This window comes from Podarcis vaucheri (assembly GCF_965113315.1).
Source record: "Podarcis vaucheri genome assembly, chromosome: 13".
Lineage (NCBI taxonomy): Eukaryota > Metazoa > Chordata > Lepidosauria > Squamata > Lacertidae > Podarcis > Podarcis vaucheri.
Window position 1 is genome coordinate 39075028 of NC_138751.1, and position 20654 is coordinate 39095681.

General features: G+C 48.8%; 1 protein-coding gene across 3 annotated transcripts in view; it reads right to left on the bottom strand.

Annotated features, from left to right (window-relative positions):
* Positions 1-1478: 1478 nt before the first annotated feature.
* SYT3 (synaptotagmin 3) overlaps positions 1479-20654 on the bottom strand; it is a 61214-nt gene continuing 42038 nt past the window's right edge. For all 3 annotated transcript variants that reach the window (XM_082194406.1, XM_082194407.1, XM_082194408.1), the window contains exons 6-10: positions 9430-9550; positions 7064-7235; positions 5548-5677; positions 5075-5195; positions 1479-3326 (exon numbers count right to left, since the gene is read on the bottom strand). In XM_082194406.1, the coding sequence (XP_082050532.1) occupies positions 5109-5195; positions 5548-5677; positions 7064-7235; positions 9430-9550 (510 nt within the window). In that variant the 3' untranslated portion in view covers positions 1479-3326; positions 5075-5108. The remainder of the gene's footprint in view (positions 3327-5074; positions 5196-5547; positions 5678-7063; positions 7236-9429; positions 9551-20654) is intronic.

Here is a 20654-nt window from a genome sequence, read left to right on the forward strand (position 1 = left end):
TTTCCTCCTCCAAAAACTAGGTGCGTCTTGTGGTCTGGTGCATCTTATAGAGCGAAAAATACGGTATCTCTTGCCGCTGCTGCTGGGCTGCCTAGGTCTGCTGGAAGTTGGCAGTCCAAAAACACCTGGAGGCATAGGTTTCCCATTCCTGATTAATGGAGTTTTTGAAGTTGGCTGTGTGCAGCAGGCTAGCAGGTTGGGGATGCCAGAACCTTTCTTCCCAATGTCTAGTTTTCTATCTGGAGGCATTCTTGACATAAAGCTTAATGGTACAGCCCCCCCCTTCCGAAAGTGGTCTTCCTGAGAAGCAGGAACGGTGTTCTTAGTGGTCTTTGACCTGAACCTTTTTGCCGGGTTTGTCTGAGGTCCTGCAATGTACCCAAATTCAGCCACCCTTGGGAGCTTCATTTCTGTCTACATTCTTGGTCGGGACTTGGGTACAACTATTCGCCTGGATAACACATGCTCACCCCAAAACACAGACGCAAACTGGCAGGACAGGATCTCCTCTTCCTGTCTTGAAGGCCTTGGCTACATAGAGTCTGGTTCTTTTGTGGCTGGCTGAGGGATTTCATATAGATCAGCTGATGCAGTTTTTTAAAATAAAGAAAACAAGTGTGTATTGAAAAGTCAGAGCAACTGTGCTAGATGCGTGCTAGATTTCGCAGTCTGCAACGTGATCATTCTATATAGCCAGAGATGGGGCACGTGTGAACCTCCCGATGTTGTATTCAGATTCCTGCCGGTTGCTTAGTCATGGGTGGGAGTTGTAATCTCAGCAACAGCTGGAGGGGGGCTGGTTCCCCATCGCTACAGTGTCAGGCTCTAAACCCCCACCCCACACCCAGTGGTGTAGCGTGGGCTGCCAGTGCCCGGGGACGTGTGGAAGGGGGGCTAGGGAGGAAAATGGGCAGAGTATGCATGCACATTCAACTGCCTTATGGCGTCCGTGTCACCCAGGAGATCACAGCTGCAGCGATAAGAAGAGTTGTATTGTTGTCTGGAGAGATCACTTCCTGGTTCGCCGCATGGAGAAGCTGTTTTCCAGGAGCCCAGCAAGAGAACCACGCAGCTTTATTGAGGCAACACTGGGTGTTGAAATTTTGCCCCCTAACAATTTTGCACTGGACAACTGCCCCTGTGCCCCCCTATGCTACGCCACTGCCCACCCCACACCAAGCTTAAGATGCGACAGTTGTCTGCAGTGCCGTTCAGTTGCCTTGTTTGCCGGTAGAATGGATTTATATGGAAATGATTGGGACAGTGTTTCTTGGGTTCTTTTTGGACTACAGTTCCCATCATCCCTGGCCACTGGTTCTGCTTGCTAGGGATGATGGGAGTTGAAGTCCATCAACAGCTGGAGACCGAAGTTTGGGAAACACTGGAGAATGTTTCTGAGAGAGACAAGCCCCAAACGATTTGGAACCCACAAACCCAGCTTCAGCCCTCCACTGCTTCAATCTCATTGGTCTTAAAGATGGTGTTTTTATCCAGTTTTATTGATGTCACGGTTTTGTTTTGTTTTAGCAGCAGCTTCAAGTTCCAAACCTATTGCAGAGAGAGAACACCTTCCGGCCCCCTCCCCTCCCCCACTCGTGCTGGGCGGGTTGGTACCCAAGCAATTGGGGGGGAGGTATATGGCTTCTCCAAAAAAAAGGGGGACAGAGGTTTAGGAAGCAGGGCTGTTTTTCCTGTTTTGTTCCCCTCCCCACTTTCATTTCACACACTTTTTTATATTATTAAAATAAATAAATAACCCAAAAAAACCAACCCAACCATAAACAGGACAGAATCTCAATAAACGAGAGGACGGACAAAGACAAAATGACGAATGGACGTGCGTTTTGGGTAGGTGGGGGCATAGAAGGAGGGCAAGGGCGGGGGAAACAGAACACCTTTTGACATTCCAAAGAAGAAGAAATTCTGGGGGGGGGGGGGAGAGAAGCAGGGAGAAAGAGCGACACGAGCAGGACTTTTATAAGACAAAACTAGGACACCTGGGTTCTCTGAACAGGCACTCCCCCAGCTTAAATCTGGGAACCAGCCTGCCTACCCAAACCGGGCAGGAGGCAACCATGCAAGCTACAGAAGAACTAAATTAACAAAGTTCGGGGAAGGAGGGGGGAAGAGAGACACTGTTACCCCCGTACACTTACACACACACGCACACGAACAGTCCAGAATCAGTTGACTACGCTGGGAGTTCAGGGAGGCCCCAATCCAGTTTAAAGGAGGAGCAAAACATGGGCTCCAAACTTTGTCCATCATGGAGCCTTTTGTGGTGACTACAGGCCACCTTCTAATCCGCACTGAGAAATGCCGCGGCCATTTTCAGCGTGGGCAGGCACAGTCGGACATGACTGGCAGTGCCCCCCTTAACCCTCTCTTTGCCAGTTGCCCCTCTGGGCAGAGTAGCGAGGGCAGGAAAGCCCCAACATCTCCCCCTGCCCCTCATGCAGACTGGAGCAAAGGGTCCCGCGTGCATTCTTGCGAAATGGGAGGACCTTTTCCCTCTCTGCCCCCCAACTAGACAGCAGAAGGAACCATTCCCTGTTCTCTTACCTCATCCAAGAGGCTATTGTGACGAGAGAAAGCAAAGAATAGAGAGGGAGCCCAAAATATTCCCTCCACCCCACCACACAAAAAAAATCCACATTCCCCAGCAGAGGGTAAACAGTCACTTTGTCCAAAATTCACAGCTAGGAAGAGAGCGAAATCCCATACTTGGGAGTGGGGAGGGAGAGGGAGAGGGGAGAAGGTTAAATCTGGGAACCTGTCAAAAAATGTCCCTCCTGCCCTTCATGGAGTCTCTGTTGCTTTTGCTGTCAAAACTCCCAACAGAGCAGTCACCTGGCCCACAGGTGTGTTTCGTGAAGGGGGCACCTGTTGGATTCCTGCCTGCCATGCAACTTGTTGAAAAGGTACGGGACCTCCGCCGGACAACAAAAAGGTGGTGCGCCCGAACTCTCCAGCCTGCCCTTTGTAGCAAAGGCTCCCAGAACATGCCTGTCACCCACTGCCACCTCCCCTCCCTCCCCGATGTAAAAAGGACGAGGGGGAAAAGGGGAATGTCTTTCCGCTCTAGACGCCCAGCACACACAATTCCTGCCCCGCGTGGAAAATGCTCCTTGGTGGCTGCCTTTATGGCTTTGGAAAAAAATAAATAAGATGCAACAGGCAGCGGTTTCCTGGGGGATCGAAGAAGGGCAGAATCTCACACCCCACCATATCAGGCGCCCCCCCCTTTGCTGACAGTTCCTGTGGGGTGGGGTTGGAGGAAACAACAGTCCAGAAAGTTCCGAGGCTGAGCGCACATCACTGGAACCCTAAAGAAAGGAAAGGAAAATTGATGTTGGTTTCTTTGCTGCCCCTTCTTCTCCCCCCTTCTTCTTCACCCACTTGGCCCATTCCCAAAATGTCAGATTTTGTGTTAAGAATGTTTGAGATCACCATGTTTTGGCCCTGGAAGGCACAAGAGCCGCAAGGTACCAGCATACATTTTAGTCTGGGTTGGGCATAATGGGAGAGAGGCAAAAGAGGAGGTACCTTTTAGGCAGCAGCATTTGGGATAGGATGGAACTGGGAGTTGGCTGGTAGGGATGGGAGCCTGTGGCCCTCCAGGTGCCATTGGACTACAACTCCCATCATCCACTGGCCATGCCAGCTGGGGATGATGGGCATTGGAGTACAACAACATGCAAGAGGGCCAGAGACTCCCCATCCCTGCTTTGAACAGTGATATTACTTCTCTAATCATTGGAATTTGTATACTGCTTTAATTGTGTTTTCAGTGTGGTTTAGTTTAGTGTTGTGTGTGTGTGTTAGAAACAGGTTGCTACAGTGGTACCTTGGTACTCAAATGCCTTGGCTCCCGAACAAATCGGTTCCCGAACACCACAAACCCGGAAGTGAGTGTTCTGGTTTGCGAACGTTTTTCAGAAGCCAAAAGTCCGACACAGCTTCTGATTGGGTGCAGGAAGCTCCTGCAGCCAATTGGAAGCCACGCCTTGGTTTTTGAACCATTCCGGGAGTCGAACGGAATCCGCGTCCTGATTGTGGCATTTGGTTACTTAAAACCAAATGCCTTCCTTACTGTAAATAAACTAGAGCTTTCTTAAGTTACCCAGGCATGTTCCCAGTTACAATAGACAAAGGTGGGGATTGAAAGAATTAGTACAGCAACGTGAACTTGAAAAACCCACAGTGAGCAAAGGGACAGGATTCTTGGATGGGCCCTGCTACTTTAGGGCAGGGGTGCCAAATTTCCATTCCAAAATGAAAACCTCATTTATCAAATGGGCAGCTTGTGAGGTGTGACAAATGAAGACCTCCGTCTATGGTTTCTTTTTAAAAAATAAAAATAAAAACCTAAGTGGGGCAAAGTGTTGCTGCAAGTGGAGCAATGCATCCAATAGCCCTCCCTTGGCCACAGGCCTGTTTTGACCTGCTCAAAGTGGGGAGGGAAGGGGCTTCAGAGGAGCTGTAAAAAAGCTGGCTTTGACTCCCTCAGGTGGTCAAAGGGGGGAACCGCAAACAAGCTGAGTGACCAAGGTACTGGTATCATCATCATCATCATCATCATCATCATCATCACAGTTGTACATTGGTTTTCAAACAGCTAAGTTCTCAAACATTTTGGCTAATGAATGCTGCAAACCCAGAGGTGACTGTTCCGGTTTGCAAACTATTTTTGGAAGCCGAATGTCCGAAGGGGCTTCCGCGGTTTCCTATTGGCTGCAGGAGCTTCCAATCAGAAGCTGCACTTTGGTTTCCGAACGTTTTGGAAATTGAGCGGACTTCCGGAACAGATTCTGTTTGACTTCCGATGTATATACCCGGAGGTCTCAGGGTGGTTCACAGAACAAAATCAAAAATATAAAACCACAAAATATAGAATCAAAATAAAAACATTTCAGTAGTTTAAAAAGTTCAATGCAGGGGTTTGTTTGCCCCTTAAAAAAAAAGAAGTAACCAGGGAAGCATCTCCAAATTGCACTGAAGTTATGCCTTGTGGGTACATTTCTCTCCCCCCCCCCCGCCTGCTGCCGTGCCCCCTTCTGCCATAGGTACTCACAGTCCCTGGTGGCAAAGGGCTGGTGGTGGTTGCCTTAGTCCGACTGAACGCTTTCTACTACAATGCTGGGTTTGTCCCGCGCTGGAGGATTCTTGTTGATGTAGCTGTTCAAAGTCTTCTCCTGAAGAAGGGGAGGAGGAGGAAATGTTCAAAGGAGCAAACGGGATGCTCTCAGCTCCCACCATGATCCAAAATCCCACTGACAGCATTTTGAAGCCACCAGCCTTGCCCTCTAACCACCGGATGCTACTCTTTGCCTGCTTTTCCCAGAGAGGGCCAGGGCGTCCTTGCTCCCCCGTTGTGACCCAGCAGATAACACCCCTGGCTTTTCAACGCCACGCCCCCACTTCCTCTAAGTCAGTGTCTCCCAAACTTGGATTTCCAGCTGATTTTGCACTACAACTCCCATCATCCCTAGATAGCAGGGATGATGGGAATTGTAGTCCCCGCTCTCGTTGCAATGTGAGACTCACCTCCACTAGCTGGTGCCAGTGCTCGATGGGTTTGCGTGGGTTCGCCAGCATCTCGGCCCAGTGGTCCCTCCCGGGTGCGTCTGCGTCGCTGCCCACTCTGCACATCCCGATGACCTCGTTGTGCCCAATGCTGTGGAATAATAGAATCGTAAGGATTGCAGAAGGGGCAATCCACGAGGATCATCTAGTCCAACCCCCTGCAATGTGGGGGATCTTTTGCCCAACGTGGGGCTCAAACCCACGACCTTGAGATGAAGAGTCTCTCATGTTCTACCAACTGAGAGAAGAGGATGAGCAACGAATAGGGTGGGGAAGGGGGCATGATGCGACTTCAGCATTGTGGCGCGTGTGTTATAAATCAGTTTAACTTATTTACATTGGGCTGAAACCAAGGCTGGTCCTATTCTGAGTACACCGATCAAAACAACTGAATCTAAGTCAAGTCCATTAGCGTCAATGGGCTTCCTCTGGTTAGAGCTAGCATTGCAATCTTGGGACCGGGGATGGAGAAAGACTATTAAGGCCATTAAAAAAAAAAAAAGCTTGCTATGCCCCTTCCCCACTTAAAGAATTAATAGTTTAAGATGGGGATGAGGAACTCCTCCAGACGTTTCTGGACTTCCCATCATCCCTGACCACTGGCTGGGGCTGATGAGAGTTGCAAGTTCCCCATCTCTGCTGTAAGAAATGGTTGTGGCTGTGGGCAGCAGGCTGGCGACACAAGGAAAGCTTGCTTTGTGCAAACGAGCCAGACTCTCGTCTCTGATTCAGCACTGCAAGGCTCCTATGCAGAAATAACATTGAAGCAGCTCTTAAAAAACAACAATACCTGCCACACTAACATTTCCCTTTCAAGGTCAAGCAGAAGAGGATGGAACCAAGGCATCCTGGCTCCCAGACTCCCATTCTGTGCTCTGCTTCCCATCCTTTGAGAGAAGCGAGAAATCCTGGCACTCAGCCCCCTCCCCTCATTTAAAAGCCTCCACTCGCCTTGCAGAGAACTCAGCTCTGGCTCCCATTTCTGCACAGTCAAAGCAGGAATTCCAGCGTTCCTGTAGGTTGCACTGCCTTTCCTGTCAAGCGTGGGGCCCCTCCCATGAACCCCCTGCATCTTGCCATTCACTAGACACCAGGTTCCTCCCAGGAAAACCTGGTCTGGATTTTCCACACCCCTTTTGGAAGAAGCAGGAATCTCAGCTCTTCCTCTATATTGCGCTGTCTTTTCCTGAGAAGCCGGGCGTCTTCCCTTGCCGCCTCTTACACCGCACATCATGCCATTCCCCGGCCTAGGAAAACTGGGTCTCTGCCTCAACGTGTGGTCCTGGTTCCTAGTGTCCTCTTTGCCAGACCCCACACATCCCTTTGGTCAGAGCTAAGAATCCCAGAGTTGCCTTATTTTGGCAGGATGGCAAAGAAACACAGTGGGAATCACCGCTGCCCAGAAGAGACTCATCTACTGAATGGAGAAAGGAGGGACTTCGGGGCAGAGTGCGCACCTGTGTGCGTTGTGCCTCACCAGTCATAATCCATGACCGCCAGGGTGATGCTGACATGCTCCATGCTGTCTTGGGGGATGTCAAAGACGAGGGCCTCGTTGTAACTGGGGTTGAGCGTGTTCTTCTTGATGGACGTCTTGCGCTTCTTCAGCCGCCTCCCTTCACACATGAGGGATGCCTTGACGTAAGGATCTAGAGAGAGGAGGCTGACCGAATTATGGGGGAAGCAGACCAGGCTGCCTACACGCCACCGTTCTCCCCACCCCTGCTTTTGGATGCCGCCATCTTGACAGCGGTTCCAGTCCCAAGATATGCTTGGTCTTTGCGGTTTCTGGGCAGTCCCAGGAAGTGCTCCCCAGTCCCATCAGAGATGACCTCTAGCGATTGGGGAACAGCGCCTGCCAATTGTTTTTGCTCCAATGCTTGGATGCCCGAGATGGGATGTGACAGTTGGGTGAGGGTCAGTGGGCACAACCTCGTCCAACTCCATACAACTGTGATTTCCGGGAGAGAGAAGGGGGACTTCAGTACACCTGAAGGAGCGTCTCCACCCTCGTCGCTCAGCCCGGACACTGAGGTCCAGCTCCGAGGGCCTTCTGGCGGTTCCCTCCCCGCAAGAAGTGAGGTTACAGGGAACCAGGCAGAGGGCCTTCTCGGTAGTGGCGCCCGCCCTGTGGAACGACCTCCCATCCAATGTTAAGGAAATAAGCAACTATCTGACTTTTAGAAGACATCTGAAGGCAGCCCTGTTTAGGGAAGTTTTTAATGCTTGATGTTTTATTGTGTTTTAAATATTCTGTTGGGAGACGCCCAGAATGGCTGGGGAAACCCAACCAGATGGGCAGGGTATTATTATTATTAACACCGAGGGCTGAAAAACTACTTGCCCCCAAAATATTTCAGGTCTACACCTCTCCCCAAGCACTGAGGCCCAACCTGCCAGAGCCAATTCCACATTTTATGACTCTCAAAGTCCATCCCTCCATGTCAACCACATGAAGGCTGCTTTGAGCAAGTACCATAGAGATGCAATCGTGTTCTTGGTAACTGCCTAGAGAGTCCCACCCAGTGTGTCCCAACCACGCATCCATTTGCTTCTCACCAACCATACAGCCACCTTTTGTGTCCCACCCTCTTCCTATTAATAGGCCCCGAATCCTGCCTTATCCCACTATAGGACCACCCTTACAGTAGACACAGTTCCACCCACCCCACCCACCATGCGTCACCCTGCTAAAACCTAGCCCAGGGGAGGGCAGCTATCAGGCTGATGTGACCTATTTTTTCCAGGAGCTCCAAAGTCTACCAATCGGGTCCAGATGCAAAACAGTGCCTCAGATGGGTTGACACACATACACAGATATAAAAAACAGGGTGCCTCTAAGCACATGCTCAGTCCAGGAGGTTTCCAGCCCCGGAAGGGATAGGCCTAGCTAGACCTGGCATTAAACATATTCTTGCATTTCACGTGAATGGTTTTTTGTTATGCAAATAGCAGCTGCTGGAGTGGTGGTGGTAAATAATTATTGTACCGTAGCAGTCACCATCAGGCGGATTACGATAGGCAGCTTTGGAGGGGAGATTTCCTTCAGCAGCACAACAAGGAAGGAAACGGTTAAACTTCCTGTCTCCTCCTGCTGCGATCTCTTAAGCATCAACACCCTGCCCCATAGCTGCTATTTGCCTTTTTTTAATGTGACCATAAAATGCAAAGACATTATTTCATTTCATTTAACATCACATGCTGTTCATCCCTGAGCTCACACATCCTTTTGCACACAAAAATCACTCCTGGTCCCCCCACCCGCTGCCATTTTCTTAATTTCGGCAGTCTCATTTGTGGGGGGAAAGAGCTGTGTTGTTTCTGCTGCTGTTAAACTACCCTGGTCAACCTACTGCAAATAAGCCACAGATTCACTGGATCCCAATATGCTATTGGTGCCTCTCTATCCTAGCTGCCTAATATATTTCACCACCACAACCTCCTTTCCAGCATTATTTTCCCCCTCCTCATCTTACTTGCCCATATTTTTCTCCTGCCTCCAAGCCCTTTCCCTCTCTGGGGTCCCTTACTGAGCCCCAATGTGGGGCTCCACTGCTTGATTCAATCTGAACGTATTTAAGCCTCCAACCACACACTGGATTGGCCAACATACCAGCCAACACATGGGACTGATCAACACATTTTGCCGCCTAAAGCAAAGAAAAAGACGGTGTGTGTTACTCACACTTCCCTAAATAGAAGCTGACTCCATGACACACAGGGAGACAGCGATGTCCCCCAACACCTCGCCCCTGCCCCCTGTGACACCCACCTCACTCGGCCTAATGATAGGGCCGGCCCTGCTACAGCCCTTCTTCCCCCACGGCTGCCCCGCCGGCTCACCAGAAAATCCAGTCAGATCCATGGCTTTGAGGTTGGTGGCCTTGATGATGGTGACCGTGAGGCGCCCAGCGGTGGGCAAGTAACAGAGAGAGAAATTCAGCTCCCCCAAATCCGCTTTTTCCTGTGAGATGGGAGAAGATGAAGAAGAAAACAACGTGGTCAGTAAAAGTATCTGGGGGAGAAGGAAATCCCAGCACAGAGGAGGCCGCCTCGCTGGAATCTGGCAGCATCAGTCAATACGGTGGCTGGAGAGGCATACTATATCATGATATACATTCATACCTTGGCAGTTGAACGGAATCCATTCCGGAAGTCTGTTCCGACTTCCAAAACATTCGGAAACCAAGGCGCAGCTTCCGATTGGCTGCAGGAAGCTCCTGCAGCCAATCAGAGCCCGTGGAAGCTGCATCGGATGTTCGGGTTCCAAAGAACGTTCACAGACTGGAACACTCAATTCCGGGTTTGAAGTGTTCAGGAGCCAAAATGTTCGACTTCTGAGGTACAGCTGTATAATATAAAATAATGGGTTTGTCCTACTCAGAGCAGACCAATTCAGTGAGTTCTCTAGGCTTACTCTGAGTGAAACCTAGTTGGCTACAACCCAGTATTTTAATATTGTATTTTATCGTTGTGTGCAGCCCAGAGGAACCATGTTATTAGGCATCCAGTAAAAATGCTGAATAATGAGGAGTAAAGGCTTTCAGATGGAACCTCCAGTGGCATAACAGGTTAAGTGTATCTGGTTGTTAACCTGAAGGCTGGTAGTTCGAGCTTACCCAGGGACAGCTGTGGGCATTGCAGGGGGTTGGACTAGATGACCCCTGGGGTCCCTTCCAACTCTACAATTCTGTGATTCTGTGACCTGGTCCAAAGTTGCGCTGTTGTGTATGTGTGTCACGTGCTCCTTAAAACCAGGCCCAGTCAATGGTCTGGCTGCAGCATTGCACAGTTGTGCACCATTCAACAGTATAACAGAATTTCACATCGGAAACTAACATAAACCCCCTCACATACCCAATTAATTGTATCAATAATACATTGCCCATCTGATATAAGCCACACATGGCAAGCCCCAAATCAGAGCATGTTGTAGGCTTTGTTTCAAACTGCTCTAATCTGTGTTATACCCGATTTATTCAGAAAATTAATAATTACTATAATGAATCTGTTATCACCAATGCATTCCCTCAAGTGGCCCCTTTTCCTCATGCTATCAATGGGCATTTGATTACTTGTACTTGGATTATCCAATTTCTCAGATACATACATATATACCGTATTTTTCGCCCTATAGGATGCACTTTCCCCCTTCCAAAAATGAAGGGGAAATGTGTGTGCGTCCTATGGGGTGAATGCAGGCTTTGCGCAGCTCTCCGCAAAGCGCGGGAGCCCGGCGCTGGGCTCCCGCGGCTTGCGGAGAGTTGCCTGCATGCTGAAGCCTGGGCACGCTGACCTCAGCGCGCCCAGACTCCGCGCAGCTCTCTGCAAGGCGCGGGAGCCCAGCGCCGGGCTCCCACGGCTTGCGGAGAGTTGCCTGTTCTGGGGGCTGGGGTGGGGGAAGCTCGGGCTTCCCCCGCCCCAGCCCTGCGCCTGGGGAAAAATAAATCCCCCCCTTTATTTCCCCCCAAAAAAACTAGGTGAGCCTTATGGGACGGTGCGTCCTATAGGGCGAAAAATACGGTAAATACATAGATGCTACTTAGCATCTTCCCTACAATGCAAGAAGAACAAGCTTGGCACATTTATTCTCCTTCTGCAAAAAGGTATTCGAGGAAAATCTGTGCAGCCACACAATCCTCAGGAGAGACATACACAAGGAACCCACCATATTTCATAATAATGTTGGAATCAACTGGATTTCGCCAAATTTCACATTACAAGTTACAACCTTATGGACACAAACCTGATGGAATATTGCTGGCTTTCTTTAAAAGCTTAAACAGCCCTAACACGTGTGTACAGTGATGCCTTACAAGACGAAATTAATTCGTTCCGCAAGTTTTTTCTTCTTGCGAGGTTTTCGTCTTGCGAAGCACGGTTTCCCATAGGAATGCATTGAAAATAAATCAATGCGTTCCTATGGAGACCGTCCGGGGACGGAGGGGAAGCGCCGCGCGCCTTCCCCTCTCTCCCCGGACCTGTTTTAAAGCAAGGGAAGGGGCAGCGGGGAGAATCGCTTCTCCCCGTTGCTGCCCCTTGGTTCAAAAGAGGTCCGGGGACAGCAGGGAAGACGCGCTGCGCTTCCCCGCTATCCCCGGAGCTTGCGGGGCAAGCTTCGTTTTGCGAAGCAAGCCCATAGGGAAATGCGTCTTGCGAAGTGGCTAAGAAAACGAAAAACTCCTTCGTCTAGCGAGTTTTTCGTCTTCCGAGGCGTTCGTCTTGCGGGGCACCACTGTATATGGGAGGGAATGTTGCTTCAAAAATCTAACCAACGTTTGCATTAAGAAAAGCACCATGGAAAACAAAATCTCAGAACAAAGAATTTCAGTGTTCCAAAGATGGGCTGGGGAGGAAATATAATAAATTTCATTTCCTCTGAAGCAAAAAAGGCGAGAGTATCAGCACACAGGCATACCTTACTTTTCTATGTATAAGACTACGGTTTTTTACTGAAAAATTAGGTTTCCAATAGAGGGTTGTCTTATACATGGGTAGTACCTAGGGGTGACGTGGGATTGGTTGAGGCCACGAACCGGAGGTGGTCTGCAGCATGTTATTGGTGTCTGTGGCAAGGGGTGGTGTTGATTGGATGTTAGCATCGTTGGCAAGGCAGGTGAGTGATTTTCTGGGTCACCCTCCCCAAAAAAGCTCAATAACTCTGGGCAATCTCTCTCCATTTTCCGTCCCCAAAACAGCGGGTGTCTTATACACAGGGGCGTGTTATACACGGAAAAGTACGGTATTTCCCAATGTAGTTGGAATTCAAATACCAACATGGATCTTGGAATTCTGCTGGGCTGAACAGATATTGTGGACTCTGCTTATGTCAATTTCTATCCCAGGTTATTATCACCTGGGGAAAGCGTTTTAAAAGCAGCTGCGGTGCACAAATGAGAGAGGGAGGGAGGGAGGGAGAGAGAAATCAGAAGGCTGGGAGCAGATCACCTTTCATAAGTTTAAAGATCTGTGTACCAAGACCACAAAGAGCGCAGGTGAAATTGACAAGATGGTAGACAGCTAATGCCAATTTCACATCCCCGGGCAAGATGATTTGCTGCTGCTCTTTGCGACCTTCTTGTTCAGGGATGGGGGATGCTAACACACACACAAACACAGATTCTGTGCAGATACTCAGTGGGTGACCAAGACATGGGGTATCTGTGGGTATCACACATCAGGGTTGGAACAGAAATATATGTTTGTGCGTGTACATGCATGTGCGTGTATTAAACACACACACACACACACACACACACACACACACTGGCTCTATGAGTACGGAGGGCCTAGTGAGTCATTGCATAATTAGCACTGAATTTTCAAGGATCAGCTGCTGTGTTTGATGGCGTGCATATATATATACACATATGTTCAGAAACTCTGCAGATATTTGAGACCTTGTCCCCAGGGTGGCTGTTCTTTCCCAAGAAGGAAGAGCGCAGCAACATGGTAAGAAGGAAAAGGCCTCCTCTGATCAGTGGCCCCTTAGGCCTACTTTTCACTGAGGTGGCAAACTGTATCATCATCATCATCAATTTATGAGTTTCCTCCTACACCATCGTCTGGGTTCTATTACAACACACTAGAAAAGGCAGCTTCCAGCAAACATCTCAGAGAGAAGACTAGGCAAGGACCCTTCTCCCCAAAATCCAGGGTTTTTTGGCGGGGAGGGAGGGGAGGGAATATTTTCATGCAGAGAAGAGGACACACTCATCCAAGTCCCCACCCCAGCAATGCTTCAGGGGAAATCTAGTCTTTAATATTCCTCACGAGCCAGAATCTTGTTGACAGTGCTCCTTGGAGCCTAACTTTCCTGCTGAGGCTGGTTATCTAAAACCCACTTATGCATTCAGTCTAAATATTGCATCCATATAGAAAAATTACATGTCTGGGACAGTAGGATTTTGACCTGTCTCCTCGGCATCCAGCTTACTCTGAGCGTGACCTGCAAAAAACATGCTGCAGCGTGAATTGCTCCTGATCAGGATACTCCATTCCAACACCATTTCCATATTGTTGTGAGTTTCCCCTCCTGGCATTTTCTCTGAAGATTTGTCATAATTTGTTTTGCATTTCTGAAAACACTGGGTTTTCTCCAGACTTGCCAATATCTCCCCTGGTGGTGCAATTTTGCCTACATAAAGATGTCAGGGGCCACATTAGGCTTCTGGTCCTGAGGTTCCCCACCCTGGCGCTACGTTGGGCTGGTTCATCTCTCAGTCATGAGGTACTCATGGGGAATTAAGTCCTCATGGACGATTTGCCACGGAACGTTTCCCTCGATGTATGCCAGCACGTTTTGGCAAAGATGGTACATCTATTTGGCAGTTAGAGCAGCAGTTCCCAATTGGTGGTCTGCTGCGGGGGGGGGGACGCCTGTGGCCCCACTCACGTAACAAAAACTACCATAGAGATTTCAAAATTTTCAAAAGTAGTGCGGTTCATAACTAGGGTTTTGAAAAACACGGGATCCACAATACAGTGGTACCTCAGGTTACAGATGCTTCAGGTTACAGACTCCGCTAACCCAGAAACAATACAGTGGTACCTCGGGTTAAGTACTTAATTCGTTCTGGAGGTCTGTTCTTAACCTGAAACTGTTCTTAACCTGAAGCACCACTTTAGCTAATGGGGCCTCCTGCAGCTGCCACGCCGCCAGAGCACGATTTCTGTTCTTATCCTGAAGCAAAGTTCTTAACCTGAAGCACTATTTCTGGGTTAGCGGAGTCTGTAACCTGAAGCATATGTAACCTGAGGTACCACTGTACCTCAGATTAAGAACTTTACCTCAGGATGAGAACAGAAATCGCGCGGTGGCACGGCGGCAGCAGCAGGAGGCCCCATTAGCTAAAGTGGTACCTCAGGTTAAGAACAGTTTCAGGTTAAGAACAGACCTCCAGAACGAATTAAGTTCTTAACCCGAGGTACCACTGTACTTGGCTAATTGGGAACCACGGGCCTAGAACCATCCTCAGGAACCATGCCCATTGCGGGCCTGGAACCGGCAACCCCGGTTACGAAAGGCCAGGATTTCAGCTTTGTGCCACCCTGGCTCTTGGCTGTGGACGGCTGTTCTTCCGTTTGGACATTTGGGTTGCTGGCAAGAGGCATCTCCCTGAAGGAGACGGGGAAAATGTTGAAGAGACAGTGCCGGTGGACAGTTTTGCTAGCGGCCAGTCTTCCTGCTACCGGTGTTTGCAGTCCTGCACGCTCTTGGAAGTCAGCTTGCACACACAACCTCCCTAAAATAAAACCTCACCGCCCCAGCTTAGGGCACCGATGCACATCTCTCAGGCCTTGTCTAAATCAAGGCGGTGCTTCTCCCTGATTCATTCCTCTCTGCCGCCTCTGCGTCTTCTCCAACTATCCTTTTTCTTTTCTTTTCTTTTTTGCTTTGGGCTCATCCGTGCCCCGTCATGCTCCCCCCCCGGCCGCCGCCGCCAATGCTCTCTCGCTCTGCCTTTCTTTCTCTTAGCCTCAGGCCCCTTTGGGATTTGGCCTGAACAACGGCCAACAAAGCCCTCGCTTGCCCCAGAACAAGTGAGTTGGCAAAGCAGGCCGGAGGGCTGGTGAGTGGAGGCCGGAGCGGGGGCAAGGGGGGGGGGCGAGGAAGAAGGGGGGGGAAGGCTTCATCAATATTGATGCGGCTGCAAATGGGATCGAGCTGGTAAAAGGGTATGAAATATTCACGCAGGAAACAACGCACCGCCTGGTAAGACCAGGAGTCTTGGCATCCTCTCGTTGCCCCTCTACCAAGTAGCTTAGGTTCCTGGCCTCCCCCTCCTCTGATGCCAGACATTCTTTATGGTGGGGTGTTCAGGGCTTGGAGAACCACAGGAAGTTTCTCCAGTGGATTGTCCTCTCTGGACACCCCACCGGAAATTAGGTTTGCATGCCCAGTTTTTTCTTTTCCTGGCAAGGGCCGTTGTGCTTTTTAGCAACCCTATTAGCAGGTGGGAATGCCACAGGTGCCGTTTCCACCACCATACGCCTGTGGTTCAGAAGCCATCAGTTCAGTTTCTTTCTGTCATGCAGCTGTGGGGTGTGTGTGTGTGTTTGTGTAGAATCTTTTCTGTAGAGCCTTTTCAGTCACAGGATGAGTTTGGCCAACATATGCTATCCAGGGCAAGGCAATATCTGGTTTCCAACATCGCGATATATCACCAGCTAAACATCCTGTATACCTGAAGGAGCATCTCCACCCCCATCATTTAGCCCGGACACTGAGATCCAGCTCCGAGCGCCTTCTGGCGGTTCCTTCATTGCGAGAAGTGAGGCTACAGGGAACCAGGCTGAGGGCCTTCTCGGTGGTGGCGCCCGCCCTGTGGAACGCCCTCCCAGCAGATGTCAAGGAAATAAGCAGCTATCTTATCTTTAAAAGGCATCTGAAGGCAGCCTTGTTTAGGGAAGTTTTTAATATTTAATGCTTTATTGTTTTTAACACTTGATTGGGAACCACCCAGAGTGGCTGGGGAAACTCAGCCAGATGGGTGGGGTATAAATAAATAATAATAATAATAATAATAATTGCAATATATCACAATGTCTGAAATAAGTATGGAGCTATGTATTGGCTGGCTTCATGGCTTTCCCCCACATTGTGATTTTTACACAGCATGCGCGACGTGATTTGCGATATATTGCCAGGTGATGGTAAACCTGTATCTGGGCTGTGCCCCTTTAGACAGCGGGTGAAGACTTGCATCATGCAGCCTGTTCCCCTCCTCCCCGAACCCCATTCCCTCCTCCTCATAGATATACCACTAGCCAGAGAAGTCTGGTCCATTAGGACACATGGGGCACAGCTCCACCTGCTTCACTTTGCCCACTGCAAAAGTCACACAAAAGAAGTGGAAGGAAGAGAACGTCCTGACCAAAAAAGAGTGGCTAGCCAAGGTGATGGACTATGCCGAAAATGGCAAAGATGACCATGAGGATCAGGCACCAAGATGATATGAAATCCAGTCAAGAAGAGTGGAAGAAGTTTATAGAATATCTTAAAGACCACTGTGTACACTTAATAACGTTAGCAGGATTGTTGTAACACTTATAATGTAATATGTGCTGAGGTAAAAAAAGGAGAGAAAACGGATTAGAAAAATGTAATTAGATGCAAAAAATATAGGGGGAAATTGGAAACCGGGCCGAGGTGAGGGGGAGTCCGAGGAATCTAAGTAATCTAAGTAATCCCAGGAGTGTAAAAATAAAAAATGATGTGAATGTATTAGAATATTGTTTAAAAATGAAAATAAAATAAAATACAGTGGTACCTCGGGTTAAGAACTGAATTTGTTCTGGAGGTCCATTCTTAACCTGAAACTGTTCTTAACCTGAGGTACCACTTTAGCTAATGGGGCCTCCTGCTGCCGCTGCCGCGTGATTTCTGTTCTCATCCTGAAGCAAAGTTCTTAACCTGAAGCACTATTTCTGGGTTAGTGGAGTCTGTAACCTGAAGCGTCTGTAACCTGAAGCATCTGTAACCCGAGGTACCACTGTATTTAACAAAAGTCACACAAAATGTTTGCTATTATATCACCACCCTGTGTATTATTTGTTGAAGTACTCAGTTTGCCACATGCCAGTCTAGAGGGATGTCCCTAGCTGTCAGCTTCCTCTGATGTTTTTCCTGATGTGTAGTAAGAATCTCCTTTCTTGAAGCTGTTGGTTCGAGTCCTACCTTTGAGAGCAGGAGAAAAGAAGCCTGCTCCCTCTTCCCCAAGCAGGACACACTCCTCCTCCTCCTGCCATACCCCTTTTCTGTAGACCATAGGCCTCCCAACCTTGAATGTTTTGCCCATCCTTGAACTCTGATAATGTTTGCATGGATGGTGAAGAGGGAGTGGTGTGGGGGTAAATTGTTGCTATGCCTGTTTTCGCTTCTGGCCCCCGAAAGGCTGCATAGAAGGAATCCGGCCCTTGGGCCAAAAAGGTTCTGTGTCCCTGGTACAGTGAAAATAAAAAAAATCCTTCCAGTAGCACCTTAAAGACCAACTAAGTTAGTTCTTGGTATGAGCTTTCGTGTGCATGCACACTTCTTCAGATACACTGAAACAGAAGTTGCCATATCCTTCTATATAGTGAGAAGGTGGGGAGGGGTATTACTCAGAAGGGTGGTGGGAATGGGAGATTGGCAGATAGCTGAGATGAGCCTGTTGACGACTCTTAACGACTGCAATAGGTCTTACAGGAAAAGGCAAGGGGTGAGAAGGTGAAACTCTAACCTGGTACAGTGGTTAGAGCCAGGGAGACAGAGGTTTGAAACTCGCCCTCTCACAAGGCTCGCTAGGCGACCTGTGCCAGTTGCCCCCTCCCTGCCTAATCTCCTTCAGAGGTCCATCGTGAGGTGGGGAGGAAGTGTGGTGTAGTGTTAAGAGCCAAGTTTCCCAAACTTGGGTCGGCAGCTGTTTTGGGACTACAATTCCCATCATCCCTGACCACTGGTCCTGCTGGCTAAGGATTATGGGAGTTGTAGTCCAAACCCAGCTGGAAACCCAAGTTTGGGGAACCCTGGTTTAGAGTGTTGGACTGGGAGGACCTGGGATATAAAGGATCAAATCTCCACTCAGCCAGGAAACTCAATGGGCCAGTCACTGTCTCCCAGTCTAATCTCCCTACCTCAAAGGTTTGTTGTGAAGATGAAATGGGGAGGGGGAGAACCTTGAGATCCTAGGAGAAAAGGTGTGTGTGTGTAAATTTGATAAATAATACACACACACACACACACACACATATATATGTTGTGCTAAGCTCCTTGGACGAAGGGTGGAATGCTGCAACAAAAACATGGAGCAGACCCAAAGAGGAGCTTGTATCGCCCCTAAAAAAACTACTCAAGCAAGGCTGGAAAACAGTTTCTCAACAGGTAGAATATGTGCCCTGCTAGTTCATGTTCCTTAGTTTCAATGGGTCTGCCCTGAGAAAGATCAGCACTGAAGATAGTCCTAAATAGCTAACAGTCATTCCTCATGCCGCCTCCTTTAAATTCAACACGATGAAGGAGAAGACTGATATCACATGATATCACTCTTCAAAATGCCCCAAAGGCCTGTCACAGAGAAGAGAGGCAAAGACTTGCTCTCTACTGCTTCAAAGGAAAGGACTAGATCTAACAGGCTTAAATGCCAGGAGGGTCGATTTCAGCTGAAGATTAAGGAGAGCTTTTTGATGGCAAGAGCAGATCCGTCATATCCACACCATGTGTTTGGAGCACTCTTGTGACACTTGAAGCGTCATGGCTTCCCCCAAAGAATCATGGGAACTGTAGGGTGCTGGGAACTGTAGTTCTGTGAGGGGGGGGTCCTCCTTGAAACTCTCAGCACCCTTAATAAGCTGCAGGATTCTTCAAAGAGTGGATTTGACACAGGTAGACAATGGGACCTAGCTGGGGATCTTCAAGCAGAAGCTTGATCACTCTGGCACATGGAAACGCACTTTGAGAAGGAGCACTGGATGGTGCCTGATACAGAGTCAGAACATGAGTATTTCCCTGTCCTACCTGGAGATGCTAGGGATGAATCGTGGGACCCACATATTATTCTCCCCACAAAAACAGCTCCAGAACAGGTGCTATGTTAGTCATCCTTTCCTTGTTTGGAAATGATTCCTTAACAGGTCACTTGGAGACTATTCTTGTCATTGGCAACAAAATGAATGGCTGTTTATAAGCCTAAGGCAAATCCTGAGTTAACAACTAGGGCTGTATCAAACATTCATCAGTGAATAGCTATCGCTATAGATACAGATTAGTGATGTATGGAAGTGAGAATTGGACCAAGGCTGATCGCCGAAGAATTGATGCTTTTGAATTCTGGTGCTGGAGGAGACTCTTGAGAGTCCCATGGACTGCAAGAAGATCAAACCTCTCCATTCTGAAGGCAATCAGCCCTGAGTGCTCACTGGAAGGACAGATCCTGAAGCTGAGGCTCCAATACTTTGGCCACCTCAGGAGAAGAGAAGACTCCCTGGAAAAGACCCTGATGTTGGGAAAGATGGAGGGCACAAGGAGAAGGGGACGACAGAGGACAAGATGGTTGGACAGTGTTCTTGAAGCTACCAGCATGAGTTTGACCAAACAGCGGGAGGCAGTGGAAGACAGGGGTGCCTTGCGTGCTCTGGTCTATGGGGTCACGAAGAGTCAGCCATGACTAAACAACAACATAGATACAGATAGGGTTTTTTTTGAGAAGGAACTCAGGGGGACTGAATTCCCTTACCTTTAAAAAATTAAATAATTATTGTTTTTGTTGGGGTGGGGGAGGAGGGCTGGAACGGATATGCACCCGATGCCTGAGTCAGAAAAATCCACCTTTATCTGTAATCAATAAAGTTGTGGCCATTTCTAATCCAGATCATTGTCTGCTTGAGTTTATCAATCACATCTTACATTTAGCCATTGCCCAGGGGTGGGGGTGGGGGGTTGGCACTGTAACAGGGCCCGCAACAAACAAACAAACAAACAAATAAATTTCATGTGAGTTCCCCTACCTTTTCCCCAGAAAAACAACAACACTGGATAGAGTTGATAGAGATAGAGATATTGCATGGAAAAAAGGAGGGGGAAATGTTCTTCAAAAGTGCTTCAAAATCTGTGTGGGTATGCATTTTTATGTACAGTGGTACCTCGGGTTACATACGCTTCAGGTTACATACGCTTCAGGTTACAGATTACGCTAACCCAGAAACAGTACCTCGGGTTAAGAATGTTCAGGATGAGAACAGAAATCACGCGGCAGTGGCAGCGGGAGGCCTCATTAGCTAAAGTGGTACCTCAGGTTAAGAACAGTTTCAGGTTAAGAATGGACCTCCGGAACAAATTAAGTACTTAACCCGAGGTACCACTGTATGTAGTAGTATTTATTGCCTTTCTTGGCAGCTGCTTGTCCTTTTTTTTTTTTACCTTCCACAGAGCTGCTTCTTCCTAAAAATGTGACCCCAGCCAATCAGAGAGCAACTTAGGGATGTGATGACATCCCTCATGCCAAACAGTCCTGTGAGATGTGGCACCGAGGACAAGCATAGCCAGTTCGGAGCGAGGGCGTTGGCCGCCCCATCGGGAAGGAAGGCAA